The sequence below is a fragment of the Leptosomus discolor genome, chromosome 2, assembly GCF_034619465.1.
Source record: "Leptosomus discolor isolate bLepDis1 chromosome 2, bLepDis1.hap2, whole genome shotgun sequence".
NCBI lineage: Eukaryota > Metazoa > Chordata > Aves > Leptosomiformes > Leptosomidae > Leptosomus > Leptosomus discolor.
Window position 1 is genome coordinate 14,347,843 of NC_141392.1, and position 23,957 is coordinate 14,371,799.

Sequence of the window (23,957 nt, forward strand, 5' to 3'; positions counted from 1 at the left end):
CTCCACCCCCGAATTTCATCTAGTTGTAGGAACTTGCCTTTTTTTTTTTTTCCTTTTTTTTTTTTTAATTATTGGTATTTTTTTTTCACTGACGCCTCCCGTGCGTTTTTCGATTGCAAGTCGTCCTTGCAGTCCGGTTTTTAACTGCATTTTGTCTGCAGATCTTCCCTTTGTTTGCACACATACCCTTTTTATTTTTTAATTTTTTTTCCTCCTTCTTGTTGTTCGTTGTTAAAGTCACTCTTTTTTTGGGGGGCGCTGTATTTAAACACTTTAAAATGCACTGCTATCTCCTGAGCGTGTTTCTCACCGTGGATCTGGCCACCGTGGCTTTCAGCCTGTCTACCTGCAGCACCCTCGACATGGATCAGTTCATGCGCAAGAGGATCGAGGCGATCCGGGGGCAGATCTTGAGCAAACTGAAGCTCACCAGCCCCCCGGATGAGTACCCCGAGCCCGAGGAGGTGCCCCCGGAGGTCATCTCCATCTACAACAGCACCAGGGACCTGCTGCAAGAGAAAGCCAACCACAGAGCCGCCACTTGTGAAAGGGAGAGGAGCGACGAGGAGTACTATGCCAAAGAAGTTTACAAAATAGACATGCAGCCTTTTTACCCCGAAAGTAAGTCCTCTGTGTTTGTGCATGTGTGTTTAATTTCGCCCCCGAGGCTTGGCAGTGCCCAGCACCTTCAGCACCAGCCCCGTGCATCACGACCTGCCGCCTTTCCTTGGTTTTTGCTCTTACCCTTAACATCTCTCAGGTGGTGGCTTCTAGGGTTTCGTTTAGATGGCAGGGTGTACATGTGGGTGGGTGGGTTGGGGGGGGGTCAGCTGTCCCCCCAGACTCGTGAGGTTTCCGATCCCCTTTGAAGTCATCCAGGAGTCCTTAAAGGTGCCTCTGCTTTCCACCACCATGTACCTGAGCAAAGCTCCCCCCGACCCAGGATCCCGCTCCCACCCCAGCACTGGGTTCTGCTCCCCCGCAGCCCCCGTGTGCAGCCTCCAGAAAGAGCCAATATCTTTCCACTGCTGTTGTTTCCCTTGGAGTGTCTGAATCGGGCAGGTTTCCATCTCTCCGTAACTGAAAAGAAAAGGAGGTCTTTTACAAAAAAATAAAAAATCACTGGCTCCTCTTCTGCCTGCGCCCCTCCAGAACGTTGTCCCGCAGACCTCAGTTCAGGTTGGTCCTCAGAGGGGACAGAGGCAGAGACATGCTCCCTCCTCTTCCCAGTTTAACTAGCCTCCTCTTTCAGCTGATGGGCGCTTTCATTTCAGGTACAGGAAAAGTTTTCCCTTCTGGGTAGCCTCGGTTCTTGGAACCTGTCTCAGCCCGTCTGCCTTTTGCTGTTTTTAATGACCTTCTGGTGATCCACGCCACGTTTTGCACAAAAAAAAAAAAAAAGAAAAAAAAAAAGGGTACGAATGCTCTGTGCTGACCAAATCCACTTAGAATGATTAATAATCATAACGACGTCTTTTTGTGTTGGTAGTGAAGTTGAAGTGTATAGAAAAAAAAAAGAAAAAGCACTGCACTCCCTTAAAAGAATCTAGATCATCATCATACTGAGGAAAGTGAAATACCAGAAGCAGAAAATAACTTCACCGTTTGCATATCCAAACCCTAGTCCCTACTCCTTTCGTTTAGCTTGCTTTTCTTTCTCTCTTCCTTCCCCTGCCACTTGATGCCCTATATTCTTGCTGTCTGTTTTTGAAAAGCACATACCTCTTGCTTAAATAGATAATGCAGCCATCTTGGTAACTTTATCCTAGAGTTTCTAATTGCATTTTCTCCTTATTTATTTTTAGTTTAGCAAGTTGTAGCTTTGGGGCTTGCTCCGTCTTGCATGTGATAGTCCTAGGATGCCAGCCAAAGCATCTGAACCCCACGCTCACTGCAGCTGCCTCCCTTTCTTCCTTTATTCTTAAATGACAGCATCAGGTACAGGACATCCTGGCAGTCAGAGCCGTTTTATTATTGTAATTATGGCACCATCCATAATAGCCATGATAAATACACTCCGCCCTTATTACCCTCAGGGAAGAAATACTTTAAAAAAAAAAAAATTAATGTATATTTGGAGCCAAGTGGGTATGAGCAAAGAGGTTCAGCATAATTCATAGCCATAGCAAGAACACAGAAATCGTGCCTGTTTTCCACACTGGTATGCTGTAGGATTTTCCTGGTGGTTTTTGTGGAAGTCAGCACTTTGTTTTGAGACCTATCAGGTTGTGCCCTGAGCAAAGGGGTGAGCCCCTATGGGCGAAGGTTAGGAAGACTGATAGCTGTGCCTTGGCTTGTGGAATTGACCCTGTAACAGAGAGGCTCTGAGAATTGTAAAGTGCATCCGTCCTGAGCACATCTGTCCTGTTTCCTCGCATGAGCAGACTACAAAGAACCAGTGGTCCAAAATGCAGCCGTGTACTTTCCAGAAAATTAAAATATCTGTGGTGTGTGACTTGGATGGTGTTGACGAAAGAGGATCTATTTTTAAAATGTTGTCAGAGGCCAGATTTGTGCTGAAGTATCGATAGAGCTTTTGGAAAAGCAAAGGAGATTGCAGGTACCTACCAACAGAGTGCATCAGACGTTTGGGATCGGAGGGACAGTTAGCAGCAGATCCAGTACTACTGTGCAAGGGCTGTCGCTAACATCAGAGTAAGTAGGTTAACTGTTTTTCCACTGCTCTCTAGTTATGCTGGATGGAGCGAACCTTTCCAAAAAAGACAGAAAGGAAGAAATCGCTCCACCATATTTTAAAGGAAGAAATTGAAAGCGCAGCGCTGGCGGCTGCAGGCACTTTCTCCTAGACATCTTGGAGTGAATTTTTTTAACTCTACAGTTTCTGCTGCGTTGGAGGGAGGCAGGAGGGAGAAGGGGATCAGTGTGAACGCACTGGAGGTCAAAAGCTGCTGGAAGGAAGGCATGGGAAAGATCAGTGGTTCAGTTTTTACCACAAGTTGTTAGCGTTCAGTAACTGACTACAACCCAAGTATTACAAATATGCTCTAATTATACTCGTAGTCAGCAATATATCACTACAGATTGCTGATAGGTCTTTGTGGGGCATTTTGTAAAGTTCAGACTAAATATTTTTAGCAATGAGGAGATTTAAAAGGAAAACTATAAGAGATATTGTATATGCCCTAAGGCATATTTTGTCTTAAATATTATCCTTGGCCAACTGTACTGTATAAATACAGTAAATATGAATAGAACTGGCAAGATGCCAATCTCCTGGGATGAATTTTAGTCAAGAAGGTATTTATGGGATATAAATAATACTGTGTCAACATTTAAAGAAGGGATCTGATTAGTTTTGAATTTATTCATATTAATCTTTTCACATGCTGTTAGTTTAAGGCTCAAAGTAAAGTTATGCTAAGGTTTACTGATAGTTTGCACTGAGGAAGTAAGGGGGCATCTGGCATCTGGCTTGACAGTCCACTTGAGGGTAAAGATACATCAAGTCAGAATATATGTGGAAATTCAGCAAGTCAGGGACTGCCGGACTCAAAACCAACAGATGTGCAGAGTAGTGGTGGAAAAAAATATTACAAAGAGGTTTGGAAAAATGAAAAAGCTTTTGTCTGTCAAGGATGCCTGCCTGCATTGTGCTCGTGACAGCATGGGGTTAGATACCAAAAGTGTGAATCTCTCCCAAGTCCAGTTGGCAGGCAGAAATCAAGTTGGTTTACAGAGCGGTTTAAAGAGGGAGGTGGCATATGGAAGCTGAGCCCATCAGAGAGAGTTCTTGTGAATTCTGTGCCTAGGCAAAGTTACCTGAACAGATGCTTAATACTGATTTCTGTGAAAGCTGGATCACACTGGGAGTTTATTACTTACCAGTTCTTCATTAGTTATCTAGGGCGTGAGACTCATGCTAGTTATTTATTTGAGGCTGGGTGATAATCACCGTTGCACTCATAATAAACGGAAGTTTAATGTCAGCACAGTTAAGGATTGTAAACTGTAGTACTAATGACAAAAAAATAAATAGGCAACACGTGTATGTGGGGGCTGCGGCCCAACTCTGTCATCTTCATTCACGGCAGTTTTTGTCGTCAATGAGCTGGTCAGTACTGATGGCTTAAGGCTAATGCAGGTGAATTTTTACATTTTCTGCTGGTCTGTAACTAGTCAGTAGCCTAAGAAATCACAGTTCTTCTGGGTTTGGGCCTGGTTTTGCATGGATTTTAAACTGCTGTAGTATGAAGGCGCCTCCATGGGTTCCAGCCTGCACTGGGTGGTAGGATTAGTCTTCTCTGGAGCTCTGTACCATGAATGTTGCTTTACATAGACTGTCGTTCTGCTGAATATTGGCCTCATGAAAGACAACATTATAAACTGGCTGGGCACAATTACATGCTTCTACTTTATCAACAAGGGCTCGATTTACCAGCAATTATACGTATGTGGGCTCCTTGTGTGCAGGGTAGCAGAATTACTCGTGCGGGAGCGGCCATGCTCCATGTCTGCTGGCACTGACTGCATCATTACCACGATGTTAACAGCTATGGCTGTGCAGCTCGCGTGTGTTTGCATTTAGCAGAACACAGAACTTAATCTTTCAGGATTTCCTATGTTGTTAATGACATGGAAACAGTCTCGGAAGGAATACCTTATTTTAAAACCTTCTAGCTGTGCTGGTCCTATGGTCATGTTCTGGAGCACCTCTTGTAGGAGGCATTTGCCAGGCTTACTCTCTGGTTTGCTGAGATGACCTGAAGCAATGTGAAGGTTTCCCTGAGGAGAATGTGGGAGGAACAGCTCCTTGCTCCTTGTTCATGAATGGTGTTTTCTGCAATCTTCCTAGGTGGTGATGAAAAAAACCAAGAAGTTTCAAATGGCTTTAAAAAGGGGCAGGGTAATTTTCTGGATAGTAGTCCTCTACATACTAAGAGGGATAATAAAGTAACATGCTCTGGTGCACTAACGAAGGGCGGCTGAAATCAAAGAGAGCTCTCTTATTCCACTCCCGCTCCTATGGAGCAGATGGTGGGGTGCACCATGTATGTTTCCTGCCTGCTTTCTGAATCACCAGTGACTTGCTGTAAGCAGGGCACCAGGCTGGGAGAGCAGGAGGTCCACAAGCTGGTGGTACATAGTCTGTGTATTTCTTCCAGAGGATGAAGCCTGTGGAAAAGCAAAACACCCATTACCTCCCTCTTTAACACTGCAAGGTCAGAAGACCTGAAAGACAGAAATATAGGGCTATATTCCCAAATCCTTTCCGTAACCTTCCTTGAGTTATCTCTCGTGTCTGTTTTAAAGAGGCATTTGCACTCTGATTTAGTGAATTAAAAGGTTGGATGTACACCACTGCCCCTGGTGCTCGCCACCCCCCAGCCCGCTGGTGGTGTGAATGTTTTAGGGTCCCAGAGACCCATCTGGAAATGCGCCCCTGTCTTCTGCTCATGGCTGGAGATGTGCAGGGAGTGCCCAGAGCTCATGCCACTCTTGCTGGCTTCACTCAATTGCAGGACTGGGTGTGAGTAGGTGATTATGGGAAGAAGGCAGAGCATCCTCTTTATTAGCTGCTTGTTTTAGCCTTGCTCATCCTTGGCACACTGCGTGAGAACAATAGTGGTCATCAGGGTGGCTGCGTTACTTTGAAGTTACTACTTCCAGCATTCTGCTGTCAGTTTGAGATTCCTGCCTGCACCAGAGCTGAGCAAAAAGATGAATGAGAACTCCTGGCTGTCGTCCCCGGTGAGCTGCTTCAGCACGGTTCTGAAACATGCACAAAGCTTCACACACATGAATGGACTCATTAACATTAAGGCTCTATGTATGCCTAATTAGCTTCCTGAATTGGGGCCCGGTTTATGGCACATTTGCAGGGATGAACAAAGCCAGACAGTTAAAATCCTTTTTGCTGCGTTGAAATCTGTCATTTGGGCATCGAAGCCCAGTGAGAAGGAAATGCTTTACAGGATATTTTAGGGAGGAAAGAAGAGGCTCTTCAGTACTCCTGTGATTCCAAAGAAGGCTGACCCTGTTGTGCAGCTGGCTTCTTTTGCCTTTGCAGTGTCTGTGCTAGACTGCTCCTGTATGACAGATAAAGAGAGGAACCCCAGGGTATGGTGACAAAACGAGTCATGAGTGAAGACACACAAATGTTTCAGTTCCTGTTGTGAAACCACATGCTGCACGTTTCAAGCAGACAGTTTTTAGCTTGAGGATAATACGCTCCCCAGGTATTATTTAATGTAATACTGTGTTATGAATGTTTCTGTTGATTTGTTTACATTAAAAAGTTTGGTTTGGTCATTTGTTTAGACTAAAAAGTTTGTTTTGGTCATTTGTTTAGGGAAAGTTTGCATCCTGCCTTCTACCACAGGCTGTTGCTTGTTTCCCTTTCCATCTGTGATCTGGACTAGTAGGTGCCTAGCTGCAGCATCACTGTCAGTTGACTTCCTATAGTAGTCTATCAGAAGCAGATATGTTTCTTCTTAACACAGCTCCCCCACACTTGTCCTCACTGTCCTTGCTGCTGTTAAGTGACTGCAGGTGGGCACCCAACTGTACAAGATATACAGCCGCAAGGTGTAGAGGAGAAACTCAAAGATTTGTCTGTGACAAGAGGATGAGGAGTTGAAAAAAAACTTAGTGTGAAGGCTTGTGTTTTATCTCCTTCTAGTGTGACCAGTTATTTCTGAATTTATGAATGACTCATGAGCCTGTTTAGTACTGTGGTTCCCTTAGCTTAAATGGCACAGGATCGGCCCTGGAGAAATGAGGTCCTAGACTTTGCTTTGTTAGACTTGTCTGGTGAGCAGGTTTTTACATGGTTTTGGTGTGTTGCAAGTTGATCCAGAGTTGAGAAGTTGCCTCTCTGGGTATCATAGTGTTTTCTAAACCAGCCAGGTCTTCCAAAGGGAACCACATGGCAGTTCATGCGTGCTACTTGGGAAGCTCCTAGCTCCTTGTGGGGGAGGTCAGGTAGGACATAGGTCAGTTTAGGCAGCAGTTGCAGAGGGACTGCTCGTTCGCTGTGGAAAGACGAGCTCCACTGAAATACATCTTGTGTTGCTGTTTGGGTTCTCTGACATCCACGTTTGTTTTCCAGGAGATGCTAGACCTCACTGGCATCCCTACAGCAGATTTATGGCTGAGAGTGTGGAGAGGATCTTTAGAACATCTCTCCCTTGTTGAGGTTTTAATTTGGACAATGAGTGAGGGTTCCTTTTAATTTCACATGTGATGCTCATTGACATATTCAGGATATTCATTGTAGAGCTGAAACCCCTTCAGGGCAGAAAACTCTTTTTGTTGTTAGGTAAGACCTAGCACAGTGTGATGCTGACTTCAGGTTATTATAAATAACTGTATAAAATATAAATGATAAGTTGACCTTATAGCTGACCCTGCTTTGAGCTGCAGGTTGGACTAGATGTCCCTTTCAACTTGAATTAACCTGTGATCCTTGTAATACTACATTTTAGTATATGAAAAACAGCACATTGTGTTTGAACTTCCATAGGGTGGTGTTGATTCAAGTATCACCAAATTTCTAAAGATGTGTTGTTTTCTGTCAGTCTTGGATTTTTCCCTCTGTTGTAGCTTTCTTGCACCAAAGTGTTCCTGTTCTTCTCTCCCTCTGCACCCATTTCTCTACCACTTCTCTTGTGTGAATATTGCTTTTCAAATGAGCATGGTAGGTTGCATGAAAACAGGCTACTGTATTACACTTCAGCAAAAGCTGTGGCATCATTTTAGGCGAACTGAGGCGGGAAAAAGGGAAATGTGATACTGACCTTTCACTTTGCTTGTTTGGCTCCTTCCCACCATATCTAACCCACACTGCACTGACAAATACCACATCTGTCTTGACAGGCAAGTTCACAAATAACCATTCATTCCTAACTTGGAGCTGCTGTAAGACTCCTTATGGGTTGCTTAATTTGACAGTTGTGCATTTGAGCAGAGACTTTGAAGAAAAGACTTTGCAGAGTGACCGTAAGTTCAGTCTGACTTTGTGAAAACTAAGAGGGAGGTCTTGCGTGAAAGAGGATACTGTACTGAAGTATATGTGTGCGTGTGTGCACACACACGCGTGCATGCATTTAAGAGCATTAAAACATCTGTTGTTGCCAAAGCACAAACTGGAATGTTCTGGGAAAGATAATTTAATTTTTGGCTTCTGGATTCATTTCAGTGATGGTAATTTCAACACTTCCTTGGGAGAGTCTATCAGTGGTTATGTGCATCAAATGCAGCAGTAAATCTGTCATTCTTTCCATTTCAGTTTTTCAGGCTTACAACTTTGTTATTTTTCCCTGTTTGGCTGGTGTTAGTACCCAGTGTTTTCCCTGGCTTCATCTCTTTTAAACCCCTGCCTTGAATTTTCAAAGGTGAGCTAAGCCTGTTGAAGTTCCTTCTCTTGTTTGTGTTTACAAATGTAGCATTTGCAATTCAGCAGCTACCTCAGCTAAAATAGTGATAGTAGCTTACCTTTACCATAGTGATAATTGAAAGATAGGAATCAGAACATGTTGGTTTTCATTCTGTGGGGTGGAAAAAAAAAACCCGAACCCACAAAAAAACCCAACCTTGTGGGTGGACTTTGTATTCAGGAGGCTGAAAAACTAATGGATCTTAGCAGCATTGACTCTTTTGAAGTGATCAGGGAGTATCTAGCAATGCTATACTTGATGAAGGCTTCTGTGCAGTAACGCTTGTTAATCCTAAGCCCAGTTATGTTTACAGATGATCTCCAATACCCCAAACTGAACAGAGAGTAGTCCTTGCTCATTTGAGTGGGCATTGTCCAATATATATAAAAAGACTTTTTTGGGGCTTTGGGCAAACAGTCATAAAGATCTCTAGGACGGTCAGGATGTACTCTAGGAAGAAGGAACACCTGCAGAACTTTCTGTCTTCCAAGTAACATGTAAAAATGATGCAGCAGATTTACCTTCTTCAGATGCAGCAGTGGTTTGAAATAATGGCAGAAGTGGCTGGCAGGCCCAGCGTGGTTGGGGTCTAGTATTCACCGGAGCCTGTGGCAGGCTGCTGCTCCTTGTCCCACCTCTGCTTGGTCCCAGAGATGGCCAGGTTAGCAAAGCTGAGAGACATCTCTGCTCCCCCGTGAATGTGACGATGGAAAGGCAGCTTTGCCCTTTGCCTCGCAGTTCTTGGCCTTCGAATCAATCCGGTTGACTGGGTAATACGAAAACAAAGCACTTAATGAATATCTAGTAAGCAAAATTTGTGGATACCTGGAGTCAAGTCCACTGACACATGCAGTACTGGCAGTTCATTTCTTCATCCACATGCCTACAGAGGGTATAGGGGATGTTTGCCCTCAGGGAAGGATAGGTGATATTGTATTCTCCGACATGATAGGACACTTCAAACTGCCTGAAGATGTGTTGGGTCCATGCAGATCCTTGGTGTTCTCATTCTCTCCCAATCTCTGAGAGATCCAGCCCAGTTTTCTTGGCTGTTGTAGTTGGCTCTGGGCCTCCCTGGCAGAGCAAGGGCTGTATAAGTCTTGTGCCAATCACTGCTCTATACTCAAATTTTTCCTGATGTACGCTTTGGAAGTGGAGTAGCCACATTTCGACATTGAGGTACGCTGAAAGATGTCTGTACGTCTCATTTGTTGTGTTTACCTGGCGTACAATGGCAGGCTATTGCAGCAGACTTGCATACAGCTTTAGGTTTGTGATTGAGGAACAAGTTCCAGCTTTCTTGAAAATAAATCTGCTGTTCTGATCTGGTGGTATGATAGCAACTGAGAGGCTCCCTGCCAGGATATACGGTTTGGAAAGCAAGGGAGCTAAGTGAGCAGCATCCAGTTAGGATGGACTTCGAACAGATTGTTGGGGGTCTGCACTTTCTCTCCCTCTTTGAATCTGGATTCCCCTGTCCCAGCCTGCATTTCTCCCCCATGCTAGGAGCCATGTATTTGGAAATTTCACATTCCCCTTGCTAACCAGGGAAGAAATGAGCCCCCAAAGGATCTAGAAAAAGAGATCTTTATAAAGGTGGCCAGAGACTGAGTTACAACAATATCATGTGTCTGAAGGAATTTACCTCCTTCCAAGTTCGAGTCCTATTATTTACACACTTTATTGGGAGACTTAATTTTCTCTGGCTGGAAGTGTATTTGTTGAGGTAGAGTCTGGAAGGGAATCTGCCTCATGCACACTTGCCACAGGCCAGCTATACATGTGATACAGTCAAACCTTTCCATTTTTCTGCCTTTTGAGAGTATGTTCTCCAGATTAAGGGCCCTGGTCCAAAGCCTGCTGAAAACACTGGAAGTGTTTCCATTGACTGAGAAAGTTTTTGGATCAAGTATTAAGTGCCATTCCTTTGTTTCAGGGAACGGCCACATCTTCAAGATGTATTGAGATGTATTACTGTAGTGTGGTGCTTTCCCTTTTATTGAGTTGCCACTGGAGATGTTCTGCATAAGGCTTTGCAAAAGAAAAAAAAAAAAGAATCACTTTTAAAAATAAACACCTTAGTAGCTTATTGATAGAAGCATTTGATGGCAGATGTCATCTGGGAACAGCATATGGCAGCAATATGGGAGGAATTGCAGAATGCAGAGAAGGAGGCATGAGTTCATGTCCTGTACTTCTTTGGTATTCCACACCTCCCCCTGTCTAAAATAAATGACCATCTGACTGCAAAGGTCTTGGCAAATAAACATGCCATAATATATCTCTATCATCCTCCCTACAGCGAGTTTTTGTCTAGAAGCTCATCACTCCACATCGAGAGGCTTCTTATAAACACGTGTAAAATTAGAGCTCAGCGCCCAGAGCAGTGAAGAATCTAAAGGCTGTGAATAAGAATGTGGCAAATCCCTGTGCAGTGGACTGTAAAGAAAGGTCAGGGCTAAGCCAACAAGGTGTTTTTTATGTTATCAATAAAATCTTAAAAGTTAGTTCTGAATAGAGCTGGAGCCGGGAGAACAATTTCTGAAAGTCAGTTTGATGCATGGTATATGCTGAGTTTACAAGCTGGAAAGCCAGGTGGTTTGGGAACAGGAGCTGTGCTTATAGCATGAAGGTGCATGTGGTTTTACATAAAGCCTCTATGACTTGATATGTATCAAAGTGGCTCATGAAATAATGAGTTAACTTTTGAGGTGTGTTTTTTGCATGGATGAAAAGTTGGAGCAATTTAATTTGAGTCAGTAAAGCCACTCCAGATTTTTCCTTGTGGTGTTGAAACTGGAGTCTGTGCAGTGATTGTTTAGGCAAGCAGAACAGTCATTGTGGCCGGGGTTTTAAGCAGCACCTAAAGGAGTGGTTCCTTTGTAGCCTTTGAGAATCCCAGCCTTTTATTCAGATGAAGCCTGAGTCAGGTCAATCTGCTTTGCTGATTAGAAATGTCCTGAATGCTGTTTTGTATCATGTTTGTGCTACTACTGTGTACTTTCCAAAGCCTGGGAGGACTCAACGTCCACCACAGGTTGTTGGGTTTTTGTTTGTTTGTTTTTAAAGAAAGAAAAGGAAAAAGCTTGGTTTATATTTTAGCTATATGGTACTTTGTATGTCCTGTTGGGATGAGATTTGATCCCAAGCCATTTGATGCAGGATATGAAACCAAAGGGCTTGGTTCTTGTTTAATCTAAGGCAATATTATAATGTCACAGAGTTTAAAGTGCCTTAGCGTCATGACAGCCAGACCTGCAAGCAGGTTTCTGAGTGAACATGAATGTTGCCTTACAACTGAAGGAGGTATTCATCTCAGCAGGGCTGAGGTGTTCTTCTCAGGGTATAACATTCGAGGTCTGTTCACACTCATAACTAATGACTAATTGATATCATACCATACTAGAAAGGATGAGGCTGATGTTGTTCTGGGAGGCTTTGAGTTATGGTAGAATGGACACTTACAGATTAAAAAAGCTGGAAGCCACCCTGATGGTCTTCTGGACTCCCTACTTGCATTTTTCAGGCCATTGAGTTTTGCTGAATTAATTGCTTTTTGAAAGGCAGTTCACACCACGCTTGGTAAATTATACCAGTGATTAATTACATTCACTATAAACAACCATCTTTGTGTTTTAAGTTGTTTAGCTTCAAGTTCTAGCATTTGAATCTAGTTTAAACATTCACTTACTATTTTGAAGACCCATTATCAGATCTGTGGGCATTGTGTAGGCATCCACAGGAGAAGGAAGTTTTGCAGGTAGGAACTGATCTGGCTGAGAGCAAGCTGGTATGGCTGCTGGAAGACCCTGCAGTGAGGCAGCCAGGAGCTCAGCACGGCCTGCTTTACCCAACTTTAAGCGTGCTTCAGATCCACAGACTGTGATTGAGCCACAGCTCTTTTAAGTTTAATATGCTGTGCTCCTCGAGATGCTTCCTAGCCTTTTCAGTTATTCTCACAGTTTTCCTCTGAAAATCCTCTGCTTTATTCATATGCTGCTGAGATTGTGGACAACAGTATTGGACACAGTATTTCAATAGTGGCTGTGCCATTATTAAGTACATGCATGTTGCAGACTCCACTCTAATTCAATATTGCACAGTTTATGCAGCTAATTTTGGCGGTAACTTTGCCAGGAGCTATACAAGGAGAAGTTAAAGTTCATACTTGGGTAATTATCGAGCAGGGTCCCCCATCTCCAAGTCCTTTTCAGAGGTGCTGACTCTCAGGATGGAGTCCCCTACTCTGTAAGTACAGTCTAGTTCTCTGTCCTAGAGTTGTGAATGTCAGTAGAATCAATATGAAAATACATCTTGATAATTCAAGATTCGAGTCACTGTATTTGTGATGCATCTTCTTCATTATTTGTCATATCCATGTGATTATTTCATCTGCAGTTGGTTAATAATGATTTAGGTTCCTTCCAGGTGATGGATAAAAATATTACATAGTATTAGGCAGTAAAATGAGCCTTATGGGACCAGAAGCTTGTCTCTCAGTAACAGTTTACTGTCTACCATTATATCTTGCTCTGTTTTTCTTGATGTTGGTTATACTCCCTTAGTTTCTCTGAGCTGATTCTCATTCCTGCACTTTGCGTATTTTTTCTAGGATCAATATAAGGATGACTGTATACGTGAGATAGCATGGGTTGCCCTGTTTAGGATTGTGTAATAGCAAATACGTTCTGCTTCACATCCTTCAGATATATGTCCAGTGTTTGGGGTTTATTGAAAGCCAGTTTTAATAATAGAGGTAGTTCCTTGGACAGCTCTTTAAAAATGCTTGATGCAAGTTACCTGGTTTTGCTTGGTTTACGATGTCTGATTGTAGTAGCTATTGTTTTAAGACTTTCTAAGTTGCTGCTGGAATAAAAAAAAAATGATCTTTTCATCTTATGATTGCCTGGTCTTTTTATCTACAGAAATGTATTTCATATATCTGTATTATCATTTCAACAGTTTTTATCTTGTAATGGATGAATGTCACTGTGCTAGAAACCAGCTGATCAGAGAGTTACCGTATCTTAGCAGGAACCAGATATAAAGGCATGGCCCGATGGAGTTGGTTGCCCTTGTGCTAGGAGGAGCAATGCCACCCACAGCTCCTAAGTACAGAGAAGGAAGTAGGTGGTCATGTGTTATCTAGTGCTCATACAGTTGGCAGCTCTTCCTTTAAAGAAGCAAGGGGCCAGATGCTCCAGCTGTGAGGTTATTTCTGTTGCCAGAAACCATAATTTTGAAAGGCAAATAATGTTTTGGTGTTTCTTTTCCATGTCCAATAGCACAAGATGCGGGAGACCTCCAAGTCACTGACTCAGTTGGTGAGTCCATGTTGCAAAGTAGTTAGTGGAGGTGTTCTTCCTACCCCACCCAGAGGTCTGAGCCCTTAAGTTCTAAAGAAATTTCACTTGTGTTAGGATTAATGTAGAGGGCACAGTGGATCATAACTCATCCTAGTAATTGGGACTTAGTAAAAGAACCTTGGAGTTAGGAATATCTGTACTTAAATAATAAAGAGTTGATACTCTTACTGAGTCCATCCTCTTAACACTAAACTGGAACTACCTCTAGCAAGTATCTTCAGGGAACAATCTAATACAAGTTACTGTATAAAAGAGGATGACCAGATATTCAACATTAATCTTCTCTCTGATAGGCATGATTTGATAGGATGATTTGGGGCTAGTTGTACGTGAAGCTCTGCAGGTGAGCTTCCCCAGGCTTTGTTGTCCCGCCTCTCCTAAACCTTCCATGTCCATCTCTATAGCAGTCTCTAGGCTCAGTGAGCAGCCACGTTTCCCATGCAGTCCATGAAGCATTTTGGGGATCTTCAGAAGCGAGCTGCCTAGGAGCTTCCTAGGCCAGTCAGGGTGATAAGTAGAGGAAGGAGTTGGAAGCTGAGCACCTCCACGTGGGCAGGCAGGTGTGCATTTCCTGCATGCAGGTGGCTAATGGCACTAACTTCTACTGACTGAAGAGTTTTCCCTAAGAGAGGTTTACAATCTCTATGCTTTTCTGTTCCTGATTTACAGGGTCTAAATCATTTTAATTACTGTTACAAAGCAGGAGAGATTGCATGATTTTAATGTCGTTAAAAAGTTTCACTTCCCTCTGTCTCTAACATTCATCTGTTACCCACTGTCTTTATCGTAATCATTTAAAGATGAGTTCCCTGTCCTTTGAATCTGTGAATCTTCACTTCTCTGCAATGCAAAAAATGTACAGTTTTCTTTTGTCTTTCCTTCTCCGCTACCCTTTTACTTCATGCATAATTTCTCTTTCTTCTTTTTTTTTTTTTTTTTTCCCTCTCCAGAGTGAAAGGGTTGGACAATCTAACCTGCTTTTCTTGAAAATGACTTGCTTTCATTTCCTCCTCCAGCCAGGGAATAGTTTGGAAAGGCTGTTCTCTGGACCCTTGGCCGAGCAGGAGAAGGCAGCCAGCTGTGCCGCTTGCCAGAGGAACAGGAGCACTTCCTGGCAGAGGTGGGGTGAGAGGAACAGAGCTTGTGCCGTGGGACTTGCTTTCATCTCATCCTCTCTCTGCAAGGCAGTCCTGAAATTTCCTGACCACTTTTAAATCTTCCAGTTAGAATAGCTGAGCAGTGAGGCCCACTTGTTTAAAAAAAAAAAAAAAAAAAAAAAAGGAGGTGAGCGCAACTTGCTTTTATAAATAGCAATAGATTAAAAATACTAATCTATGCTGGGCAATCCAGCACAAGTTTCTTTGTGTGTGATTTTTTTGAATACCTGGTAAGGGAAGGTGGGTGCTCCCATATGCCTGGCGACCATCACTATCACCTTGTATGAATCTGCTTTTTGTACGATTGTCCACATAGAATTCTTCTGTTAAGAACAGGATGTAGGTCTGTGGTTTATCCTGTTCCGTTACATTTAGCATATTTAGGGTTGGATGCACACTGTAATGTTCTGATTCCTGTACCTTTTTTCTTCTATTTTTTTTTCTTTTTCAAAGTTCTGGGTATGTTTGGATTTGTGGGTTTGGTTTTGGAGCCCTGAGCATTGCAGAGTACCTGAGCCCTGTTGCTGAGGTGAAGTGTTGGGCAGGAGGAGTGCTTCAGCACTGCATTCTAGCTTTGGGGACCTGCAGACAAGTTGCTGTCAGCTTTACATCATGCAGTATTCTTTGAAATGTAATTTTGCAGGTTTCCTGGTAAAACCTAATTAAACTTAATCCTTGGGCTCCATTGTTGGGGCCTTGATCAGAAATACATGAATGAGAACACTTCTAAGCCTCCAAGAAGAAATTTGGAAGCATCTATCCTCTTTCATGGTTTCATCACAGCCATGTTTCAGAAGAGGTCCCAGTGTGAAAATGACTCCTGTGGAGAAGGCTTTCTGTTCTTTGCCTCCGACATGCTTAAATCTGTCACTGTTCTCTTGCCTTCTTCCTAAGGCATTTCAGAGATAGCTGGAGATGCCATGGATTCTCATGCCACCTTCATAAGTGATATATTTCTCTGTATCTGTACTGGTTCAGCTTTTACCGTGAACCTTGAGTGAAGTCAGCGAATGATGATGGGTTCCTGGCTTGACCGAAAGTCACAACTAACAGAACCACTGGTGACAAAGGTAACTCATCTAAGGAGCTGATTGCTACACGTGCATCAACAGTGATGGGAAACCTCAAAGCACTTTGAAGCCTCAGTGTCATGATGAAACTTCTCTCATCCTCCTATACAATTTTCCAAGGTGGAAGAAACAGTTTGTTTGACATATGGAAGAGGCTTTGTTTTATCTGCTTTTGTGAAAGTCTGGGTATGGTGAGATGAGCTTTACAAACTTCTAGTTTGGATTGTTTGCAATTCATTCTCCTCAGGATGGATGCAAAAAATTGCCGGTGGCTGACTTGGCTAAAAGCAGCCAATATCACCAAGAGCAAATACATCATGTGTTCTGCGCCGACGGCATTTGCTCCTTCAGAGTCTTTCTGGTAAAAATTCATGATTCTGACTGGAAATTGGAAAGCCTGTGAGAGCCTGGGATCCTTCTGCCTTAAAAACTTTGCTAACCTCAAGTAAATACCAAAATACTCATCTTACTTTTAGTGTTATGAAGCGGTCAGTGGTACTGTTTTTTGGGTACTGACAGCTAAGCAGGTGGGCATGAGCACTCTTAGTTTGAGGGCATTGGCAGCTATTCTGTGTTGTTTATAATTGTTTCATTACTTTTGATAAGGAACTTTAAACTTTTATTGATGTCACCAAAGAAAAAAAATCTACGTGAAGGCAGTCTTGTTCTGTGCTGGAAAAATCAAAAAAAAAGTTCACTCTGGATATTACTTTTTTTTTTTTTTTTTCCTCTTCCTGCCTCCATCTTATTGAGAGGTGCTAAGTAAAACATCCATGGGTAGGAACAGTCCAGCTGGGGAGACTGTAACTGCCCACGTTTAGTGAGTCAGGGCTCTCGACAGCTCCTGTAACAGAGATCCTTTTCTTTGCTCCCATTCTGGTCCTGCTAGTGCATCAGCCAACTTTCACCCCGTATTGCAGCTGCTGACAGAGAGGTTTTCTGATGTGTGGAGCCAAGGGCCAACCACAATTTGTCCATGTATTTACAGGGATCATTTCACTCCAGTAGAAGTGCGGCCAAGTATTTCTTGATAGAAACATGCTGCATTCATCTAACAACACTATCCAGTTGAGGCAAAGTGAAGAATGCCGTAATACTTGTATTACAGTAGTTGCTCAAGCCCCAGTGAGAGATCAGGACCCTGTTGTGTGAGGTGCTGTTGATCTCGTAGTACTTTTCCCAGCCCTACAGGCCTTCCTGTCTAAACTGGCAGGTCAGATAATGATGCTCCGTGGTATAATCAGTTATGCTGCAAAAGGCCCGTGTGCTCGAAACCAGAGACTTTCGTGTGATCTTAAATATTTCTTCATGTGATACTGTTCATCATCTCACGGCTGCACTGTTCCAGCACGCTTATCTAGGAAGTGATCATCCACGAGAAATGGAGAAACTTCATGTGTCATTCAGTGCTACTGGTGGTTTTTGTGCTTTGGTTTGGGTTTCTTTTGCAGGGCCAGACATTAATCTTGGCCTTGCAGCTCCAATAACTTTTATTTCTCAGCAGCAGCATGGTGAGTCTGAAAAGAGAAATTAGAGTCCAGAGGATATTTTCCCAGAAGATTACAACAGTTATAATGGAGGTCAAACTTTTGGCTGCAGCTATTGGACTGTTTCGCTTTAAACTTGAAACACACATCAGTGAAAGCAGCAAGTTCAAAGTTTAGCATGAAATAATGCCAAAGACTAAGGGGAAAAAAAAAGCTTATCATAGTAATTTTACTAAAATTTTGCCATCACTCTTCACACTGAATGTAACTTTTCAAGCAATGTAATCTGCAGTCCTAAGATAATGAATCACCAGTGGAGCAAAGCGCTGTACAACATAGCCTCTTAGTTTGGGGAATTCAAGACCCGGGGATGGAATATCAGTTATAATTATTTACTGTGTTGTTTTAAGCATGAACTTGATATTAATACCACAGAGAATTTGAAAAGTATACTTGTATTATTATACATTTCAAATATCCTGGTATAAATTCTGTTAGCACAAGGCTTATCTCTTTAACTTGAGGAGCAGTTACAGTTTATTAGTTGCAGGATAGTTGCAGCAGACTTCCAAGTGCATTACCCAGGAAACAAAATGCTTTGAAGAAACATTGTTAAATTTTTAAGTTAATCTGTCTGTATGTCTGTAATTAATAGCATGTAGAAATCATTCCCACAGGAAGGGTTTTAGAAGCCTGTTGCTCACTGACTGAATTGGGAACTTTCTGTGCATGGCGGCTTCAGTTCTCTGCTCACAGCTGTTATTACCTTGCTGCATACTGGGCATGGCTCTGGCTGGCTGGTGGGCAGGTCTGTTGATGTTAGTAGAGTCCATGTATTGATCTGCACCTTCTGGGAGCTGGCCTAATGACTTACATTCTGGAATTACTTTGTATGAATATATCTGACACATATAGGTATCAATGGAAGTATTCATAAACCTTGTTCAGGAACGTGAGCTGTTTGTTAACAGCCAGTTATCAGAGAAGAAATGCGGAGCTGGAGGGACTTCAGGAGGCTGCTCCGTTGGTCCTGCATTAGAAGAGGGTGTAGACTGTAGCCATGATATTCCAGATAGGTATTTGTGTAACTTTTTTTAATGCCTTCCAGTCACCACCACAGCCTCCCTGTGCAACCTGTTTTCTAGCACTTCATCATTATCCTTGATATCTAAAGGTTTTTGTGATACTTAGCACAAACCTTCCTTGCTGCATCTTAGAACTACTCATGACGTATCCATCATGGACATGGAAAATAGATCATTCCTCTGCTTTTTGTGGCAGCTGTTTGCGTACTTGAAGACTGTTTTTATGTAACACCTTCAGTAGTCTCTTTTGGCTGAGCAACCCAAATTTGTGTGTTTTATAGCTCTGTAGTAATCTCATTCCTCTGCAGCACATAGTTGGGTAGATGCTTCTATTTTAACTAGGAACCACTGATAACTGCTTTCTCAGGGCAGTTTTCCAGTCTTGCAGCCTACCTATTGTATTTTTTTGTCTAGAGCATGTCTCCCTCATTTGCTAATGGGTGTGTCAGTGTCCAAACTTACTGAAGTCAAGATAAATGTCAGTGGTTTCTCCTCTATTTGCAAAGCTTGTTATCCAGTCCTGAAGGCACTTCAGGTTGTTTGAACACTAATTGCTTCTGACAAGTCCATGTGAGCTGTTACTCAACTCTCTGTTTTCTTCCAGGTGCTAACAAATAGTTTGTTTGAATATTTTTCCAGTCTTCTGTCTTTAATTCCTTGCTACTTCTTAGTCTTCTCACCCCCACCCCCTCTTTTTTTTTTTTTTTTTTTTTAATGAGAGATAGCATAGGTTGCTCTATTCCAACTTTCTGGTACTGTGTACTTAACACTATTTAAAACTATCTTTTCTTATATGTAAGTGTAGTTGCTAATACAAGCAATAAGAAGGAGTAGATAAGGAGTAATGTATTAATTTGGGGCAGATCTTTTCAAAAGTTTAGGTAGGTGTAGAAAAATATGCAGATGTCCACAGTCCTTTGCATCCAAGGCTGTGCATTAGACCTGCATTGCTTGTATAAGAAAGGTAGAAGAATGGAGGGAGGGACTGAATGCATTTGTGCCTGGGTCTCTGCCGCTAATCATGGTCTGTGTCTGGGGTTTTTTACACTGCACTGTGGCCCTTGTTCATCAACTGGTCAATTCATTGGTTTGTAGCTTGCTACATACTTGGAGAAGTGAGACAGACCTTGGGAATCCCTTCTGTCAAAATATATAGCAAACAGCAAATTGGGTTGCTGGCTGTGTGTGAAAGTTGCTTGTCAAATTTGGACAGTGTCATGATCATATCTTTTTTTTGTTGTTTTAAAAATCAGTCCGAGGGATGGTGAGTAGCATTCTGTATTATCCTTTACTCAGGGGTCTCCACAGATGCATACAGGAGGTTATCAAATGAGAAGAATAGAGCTCAGCTCTGACCCTTGCCATCTTGCATTATTATTGTTCCGTTTTTTCAGATGGAATTAGGATTTGATGCCATTTCAAAAAATAGAAGCTGTGAAAAAAATGGGGAAAGAACTTCTAAGCGTTTTCTCTCAAGCCTCTATTTTGAAATAACCAAATTAATTAAGAAGTAACTTTTTCTTACTCTTTTTAAAAAATCAAAACAAAACCATATCATCTTTCTGACTGAGCGTACCACATTGGCTAGGTTTGTTATTCCAGAGCATACAATTGATACTTATGAGAAACATATTATTCTGGGTTCTTTGGGCTTTGTTTCTTTGGGTAGGGACTGCTCGAGTTTCATGCCAGCACAGTACCTGGCCCAGGTCTCTAGGACAGTGGTGCTTAGTCTCCTCCGATTATTAGTGATTTCTGAGGATCATTTTTTCCAGTGCCCTATATTTGATCCCATGGTTTATGTTACTTTAGACATGAGCTCATCATTTTTACCTTTCCTCTCTCTTCCGTTTTGCTTCAAGTCTCAGTGGCTCCCTTGCTGTATCCCCGTGTCCTTCCCTTGCACCCTTGGGGTAGCTGGCAAAGGAGAAGCAGGTATTATGTGTCTGCAGTGCTTTAGGCAAGCAGTGGATTATCCTAAGTACGTGCTGTTCACCTAATCATTAGATTAGCACTTTGGTAACTTACTTTCGAAATGAAGTATACATTCATGAACTGGATCCTTAGCCGCTAAAACTTCAAGCGGTTGTGTCCACTGCAGGGGGAAATGCCCTGTTGTATTCCAGCTGAGCTGCAAGCAGAGTCTGCTTCTGATGTGCTTGCATTGTATTTCTTTTCTTTTAGGTCCTTTTTGAAGTCAACTGCAAAGTTTTAATTTTTATAAATGACAAGTCTGGAGGGTGGAGGGTAGGTGTGGCATATTTAATATCCTGAAAACTTGTTGGTATTTCTATGTGAGAAGTCACTGGTTACTCCATCCTTCTAGACAGTGTAGTTAAGAGCTCAGCTATATACATGGTGGGGTAGAAGATGAGGTTGCAAAGGATCTGCTTAGCAAGTGGTGCTTCCCCAGCATTGCTGGCGTGTCCTTTTTCATTTAGTCTACTTCTAAAGGCCAAGTGTAAAACTTTATGGAAGTTGCCATTTGCACTGCTTTTAGAGGTTACCTGGGTTATTGGTTTAAAATAAAAGTGAACTGCCAGCTACAGTTAGGTGAAATACAGAACCATGTCAAACCAAATAGAAAACTACACTGAATATCCTATTCTAAAAAGGTGCTAATTAATTTTTTTTTTTTTTTGGGGGGGGAGGGTGTGATTTTTTCAGTTCTTCACTTTACTCTTTCTGGTCCACTCAGTTGTTTCTCAGTTTTTATCATCCTGAGGCCAGAAGTGCCTAAAAAAGTAATGCAGCCGTTCTGTAACATCTCTTAGTGCAAGGTGGACTCCAAGGTAATGATATTGCTTCCCTAAAAATTGCTGTCACTTACTGATGATTACATGCTTCAAATGTCTGTGCATGGTTGAGTTTTAACCCATCCCATTGCTTTTCATGTAGGTATTCAGTCTTTATTGTTTTTCATCAGACTCTGGAGGTTCTAGATCTCCTTGCTTAGCTCTGACTTCTCTCCATTTTGACACTATGCTAATGGAAAGAGATGTCTCACACTGAAAGGAAGATTAATTTTTTTGTATGTGTTTCCAGTTAATTTCTGTAGTAAAAGACTTATTTTCACCTTTCCTTGCAGTCTGTGAGCACAGTATTTTTGCTGCAGTGTTGCAGCGAGAACTCATTTATCTGCCATACATTATCAACCCTTGTTGTCTTGCTAAGTCCTTGCAATTGAACCCGTTTTTTAAATTATTTTCTCAGTCATTTTAATATTTGCGATTGCTTCGTATTATGGTTTTGCACCTTTTAGGTTCCAGGAATGCTTTTGTGTATGTAAAATAAGCTATTGTGTACATTTGAAAATGGCAAATCTTTTTTCTCTGTTACTTGGCATGACTATAGGGTGGTTAGTTGGTGTCACATACTTCTCATTTGAATACGTGATCCTGTAGTGTTATAGTATCTGTGTATCAAATATGCAAAGCCGGAAAAAAACGCATCATGTCCTTATTATAGATGTTGTTTGCATGTGCATTTTGAAGATGCCTTCATTATGAATTCTGAAGTTCCTCCTCTGAAATGGAGCTTTATGTTTTCATAAGTCAGTCTTGGGTTGGGTAGAGCTAGAATAGTCCTGAAGCATCCTGTGTTTTGTGTAAATGTATACCATATTACACTGTCACATGTTCTTTTGTATCAGTGTTTAGGAGGACTGCCTCCAGGGTATGCAACCAGTACTTGAAACAAAACACCCAACTCAACAACAAACTCCCTGGACAGTTCCCTGTTTCACAGCCTGCTTTCCAGTGTGATGTTCCCTCTGAATATGGTTCTTAAGAAACTTAAGTATACTATGTAATTTGTGACAGTGTCATGTGACTAAAGCGGTAAAGACTGGAGCCCCACTTCTGTAGGCACAGGTCAGCTGGGTACCTGCAGAGCCCTGCTGGTAGGAAGTATGACTAATAATGTATGTAGAACAGGAGATTTAAAACTTGCTGTGAAGAGCCCCCATAGTTTTCATGCTCCTTTGAACTAATGTGTTTTCAAATCATCCTTTAGGTTGTTCTGAGAAGCCACTGATGCATTCCTGGTCTGTTTTGATCTTTAAGAAATGCAGACATTGATTCTGTAATTGCTATCCATATTCATTATCACAGTCATGGTGTTATATGATGCAATTTGTGGAGCTCTTTCACTGCATGTGATCTGTCTGGAGTCTGCGTTAGTTTTGGATCCTTCTGAATCATAAATGGTCGGAACATCTTTTTCTAATATTTAGTTGGATATCATCTTGTTAGTCTGAAATATATATTTTTATATTTTTGGTTTCTTCGTGTGCATATCTGTGTGAGTGTGTATGCGTGTTTGCATGCATGCCTCTTTCTCTAGCGAATTTATTATTTCTCAAACATTTATGCATGCCCAAAAAAGCAGAGAGTGAGTTTCTTGCATATATGAAGCCAATTTTTTTTTTTTTTTGCAATTATTGCAAAAATTGTAAAACCAAATAGGTGAAACTTCAGGTAGAGGTAAAGGGTTGAAATTAATTGAGCAAAAATCGCCATTAAAAATAGCAGACAAAAAGTCATCTGTTGTTAAGCTTGGGTGTAGTTCTGTTGTCCTGGCAATAGCGTGAGCCTGCTCGTGGTGTATGTCTGTACGCCTGTCACTCAGGTACCTCTGACACAGACCTGTCCTGCACCACGGTTTTGTTGTCATGATGTCTCCTTTGGTGTGTGGTAAAACTCACCAATAAAAATGAACCAGAAACTGGGCCTTGGTGTTGTATATCTAAAAGCCAGTCCGCTACAGATGAATCTGAAGCAGGGGGTCACGCTCTGAGTGATTGATATTTGTAGTGTCTTGGGGAAAGACTTTTATCTTGCACTTTGGAAGATCCCACTGGATCCATCTAGCTGTTCTGTTTGGACACAGGACAACTAGTCTAAGCCTTGTAAACCTGAACAGTCAGCTATGAATAGCACAGACAAGAGTGCCCACTATGGTATGAACTTGTGCCATTTCCTCATGTGTTAACCTGTCACAAAGAGGGGCCACTCTATTAAAATAACAATCGAGTGTCTGTAAGGCCCGGTGTCACCTTGTGTGTTGCGAAGAATATGTACCTGCAGCAGCAGCCATCACTGTGAATTGTACCATTCTCTGTTAATTCTCCTTATTCTCCAACTCTCCTCTTCTGTTCCAGACACTAAAAGATTAAAATATAAAAAGTGCATATATTATAACAAAAAACATAATCCTTTTTCAATCTGTATATGATTTTACTCCAGACAAGGCAACTTTCCAGATTTACATTAACCAATATTTGAAATGCAATGGTTCTAAAACTCTGAAAGCTGTCTAGGACATCTTACTATGTTAGCCTGAAGTATTTCAGAAAAAAGATCTTTTTCTTTTTTTTAAGAATATTGGGAATAGCA

The 23,957-nt window shown here is 42.0% G+C and overlaps 1 protein-coding gene across 1 annotated transcript in view; it reads left to right on the forward strand.

Moving 5' to 3' along the window:
* The first annotated feature begins 278 nt into the window (after positions 1–278).
* Positions 279–23,957, forward strand: part of TGFB2 (transforming growth factor beta 2) — a 60,928-nt gene continuing 37,249 nt past the window's right edge. The window contains exon 1 of the mRNA XM_086460631.1: positions 279–621. Within this exon, the coding sequence (XP_086316757.1) occupies positions 279–621 (343 nt within the window). The remainder of the gene's footprint in view (positions 622–23,957) is intronic.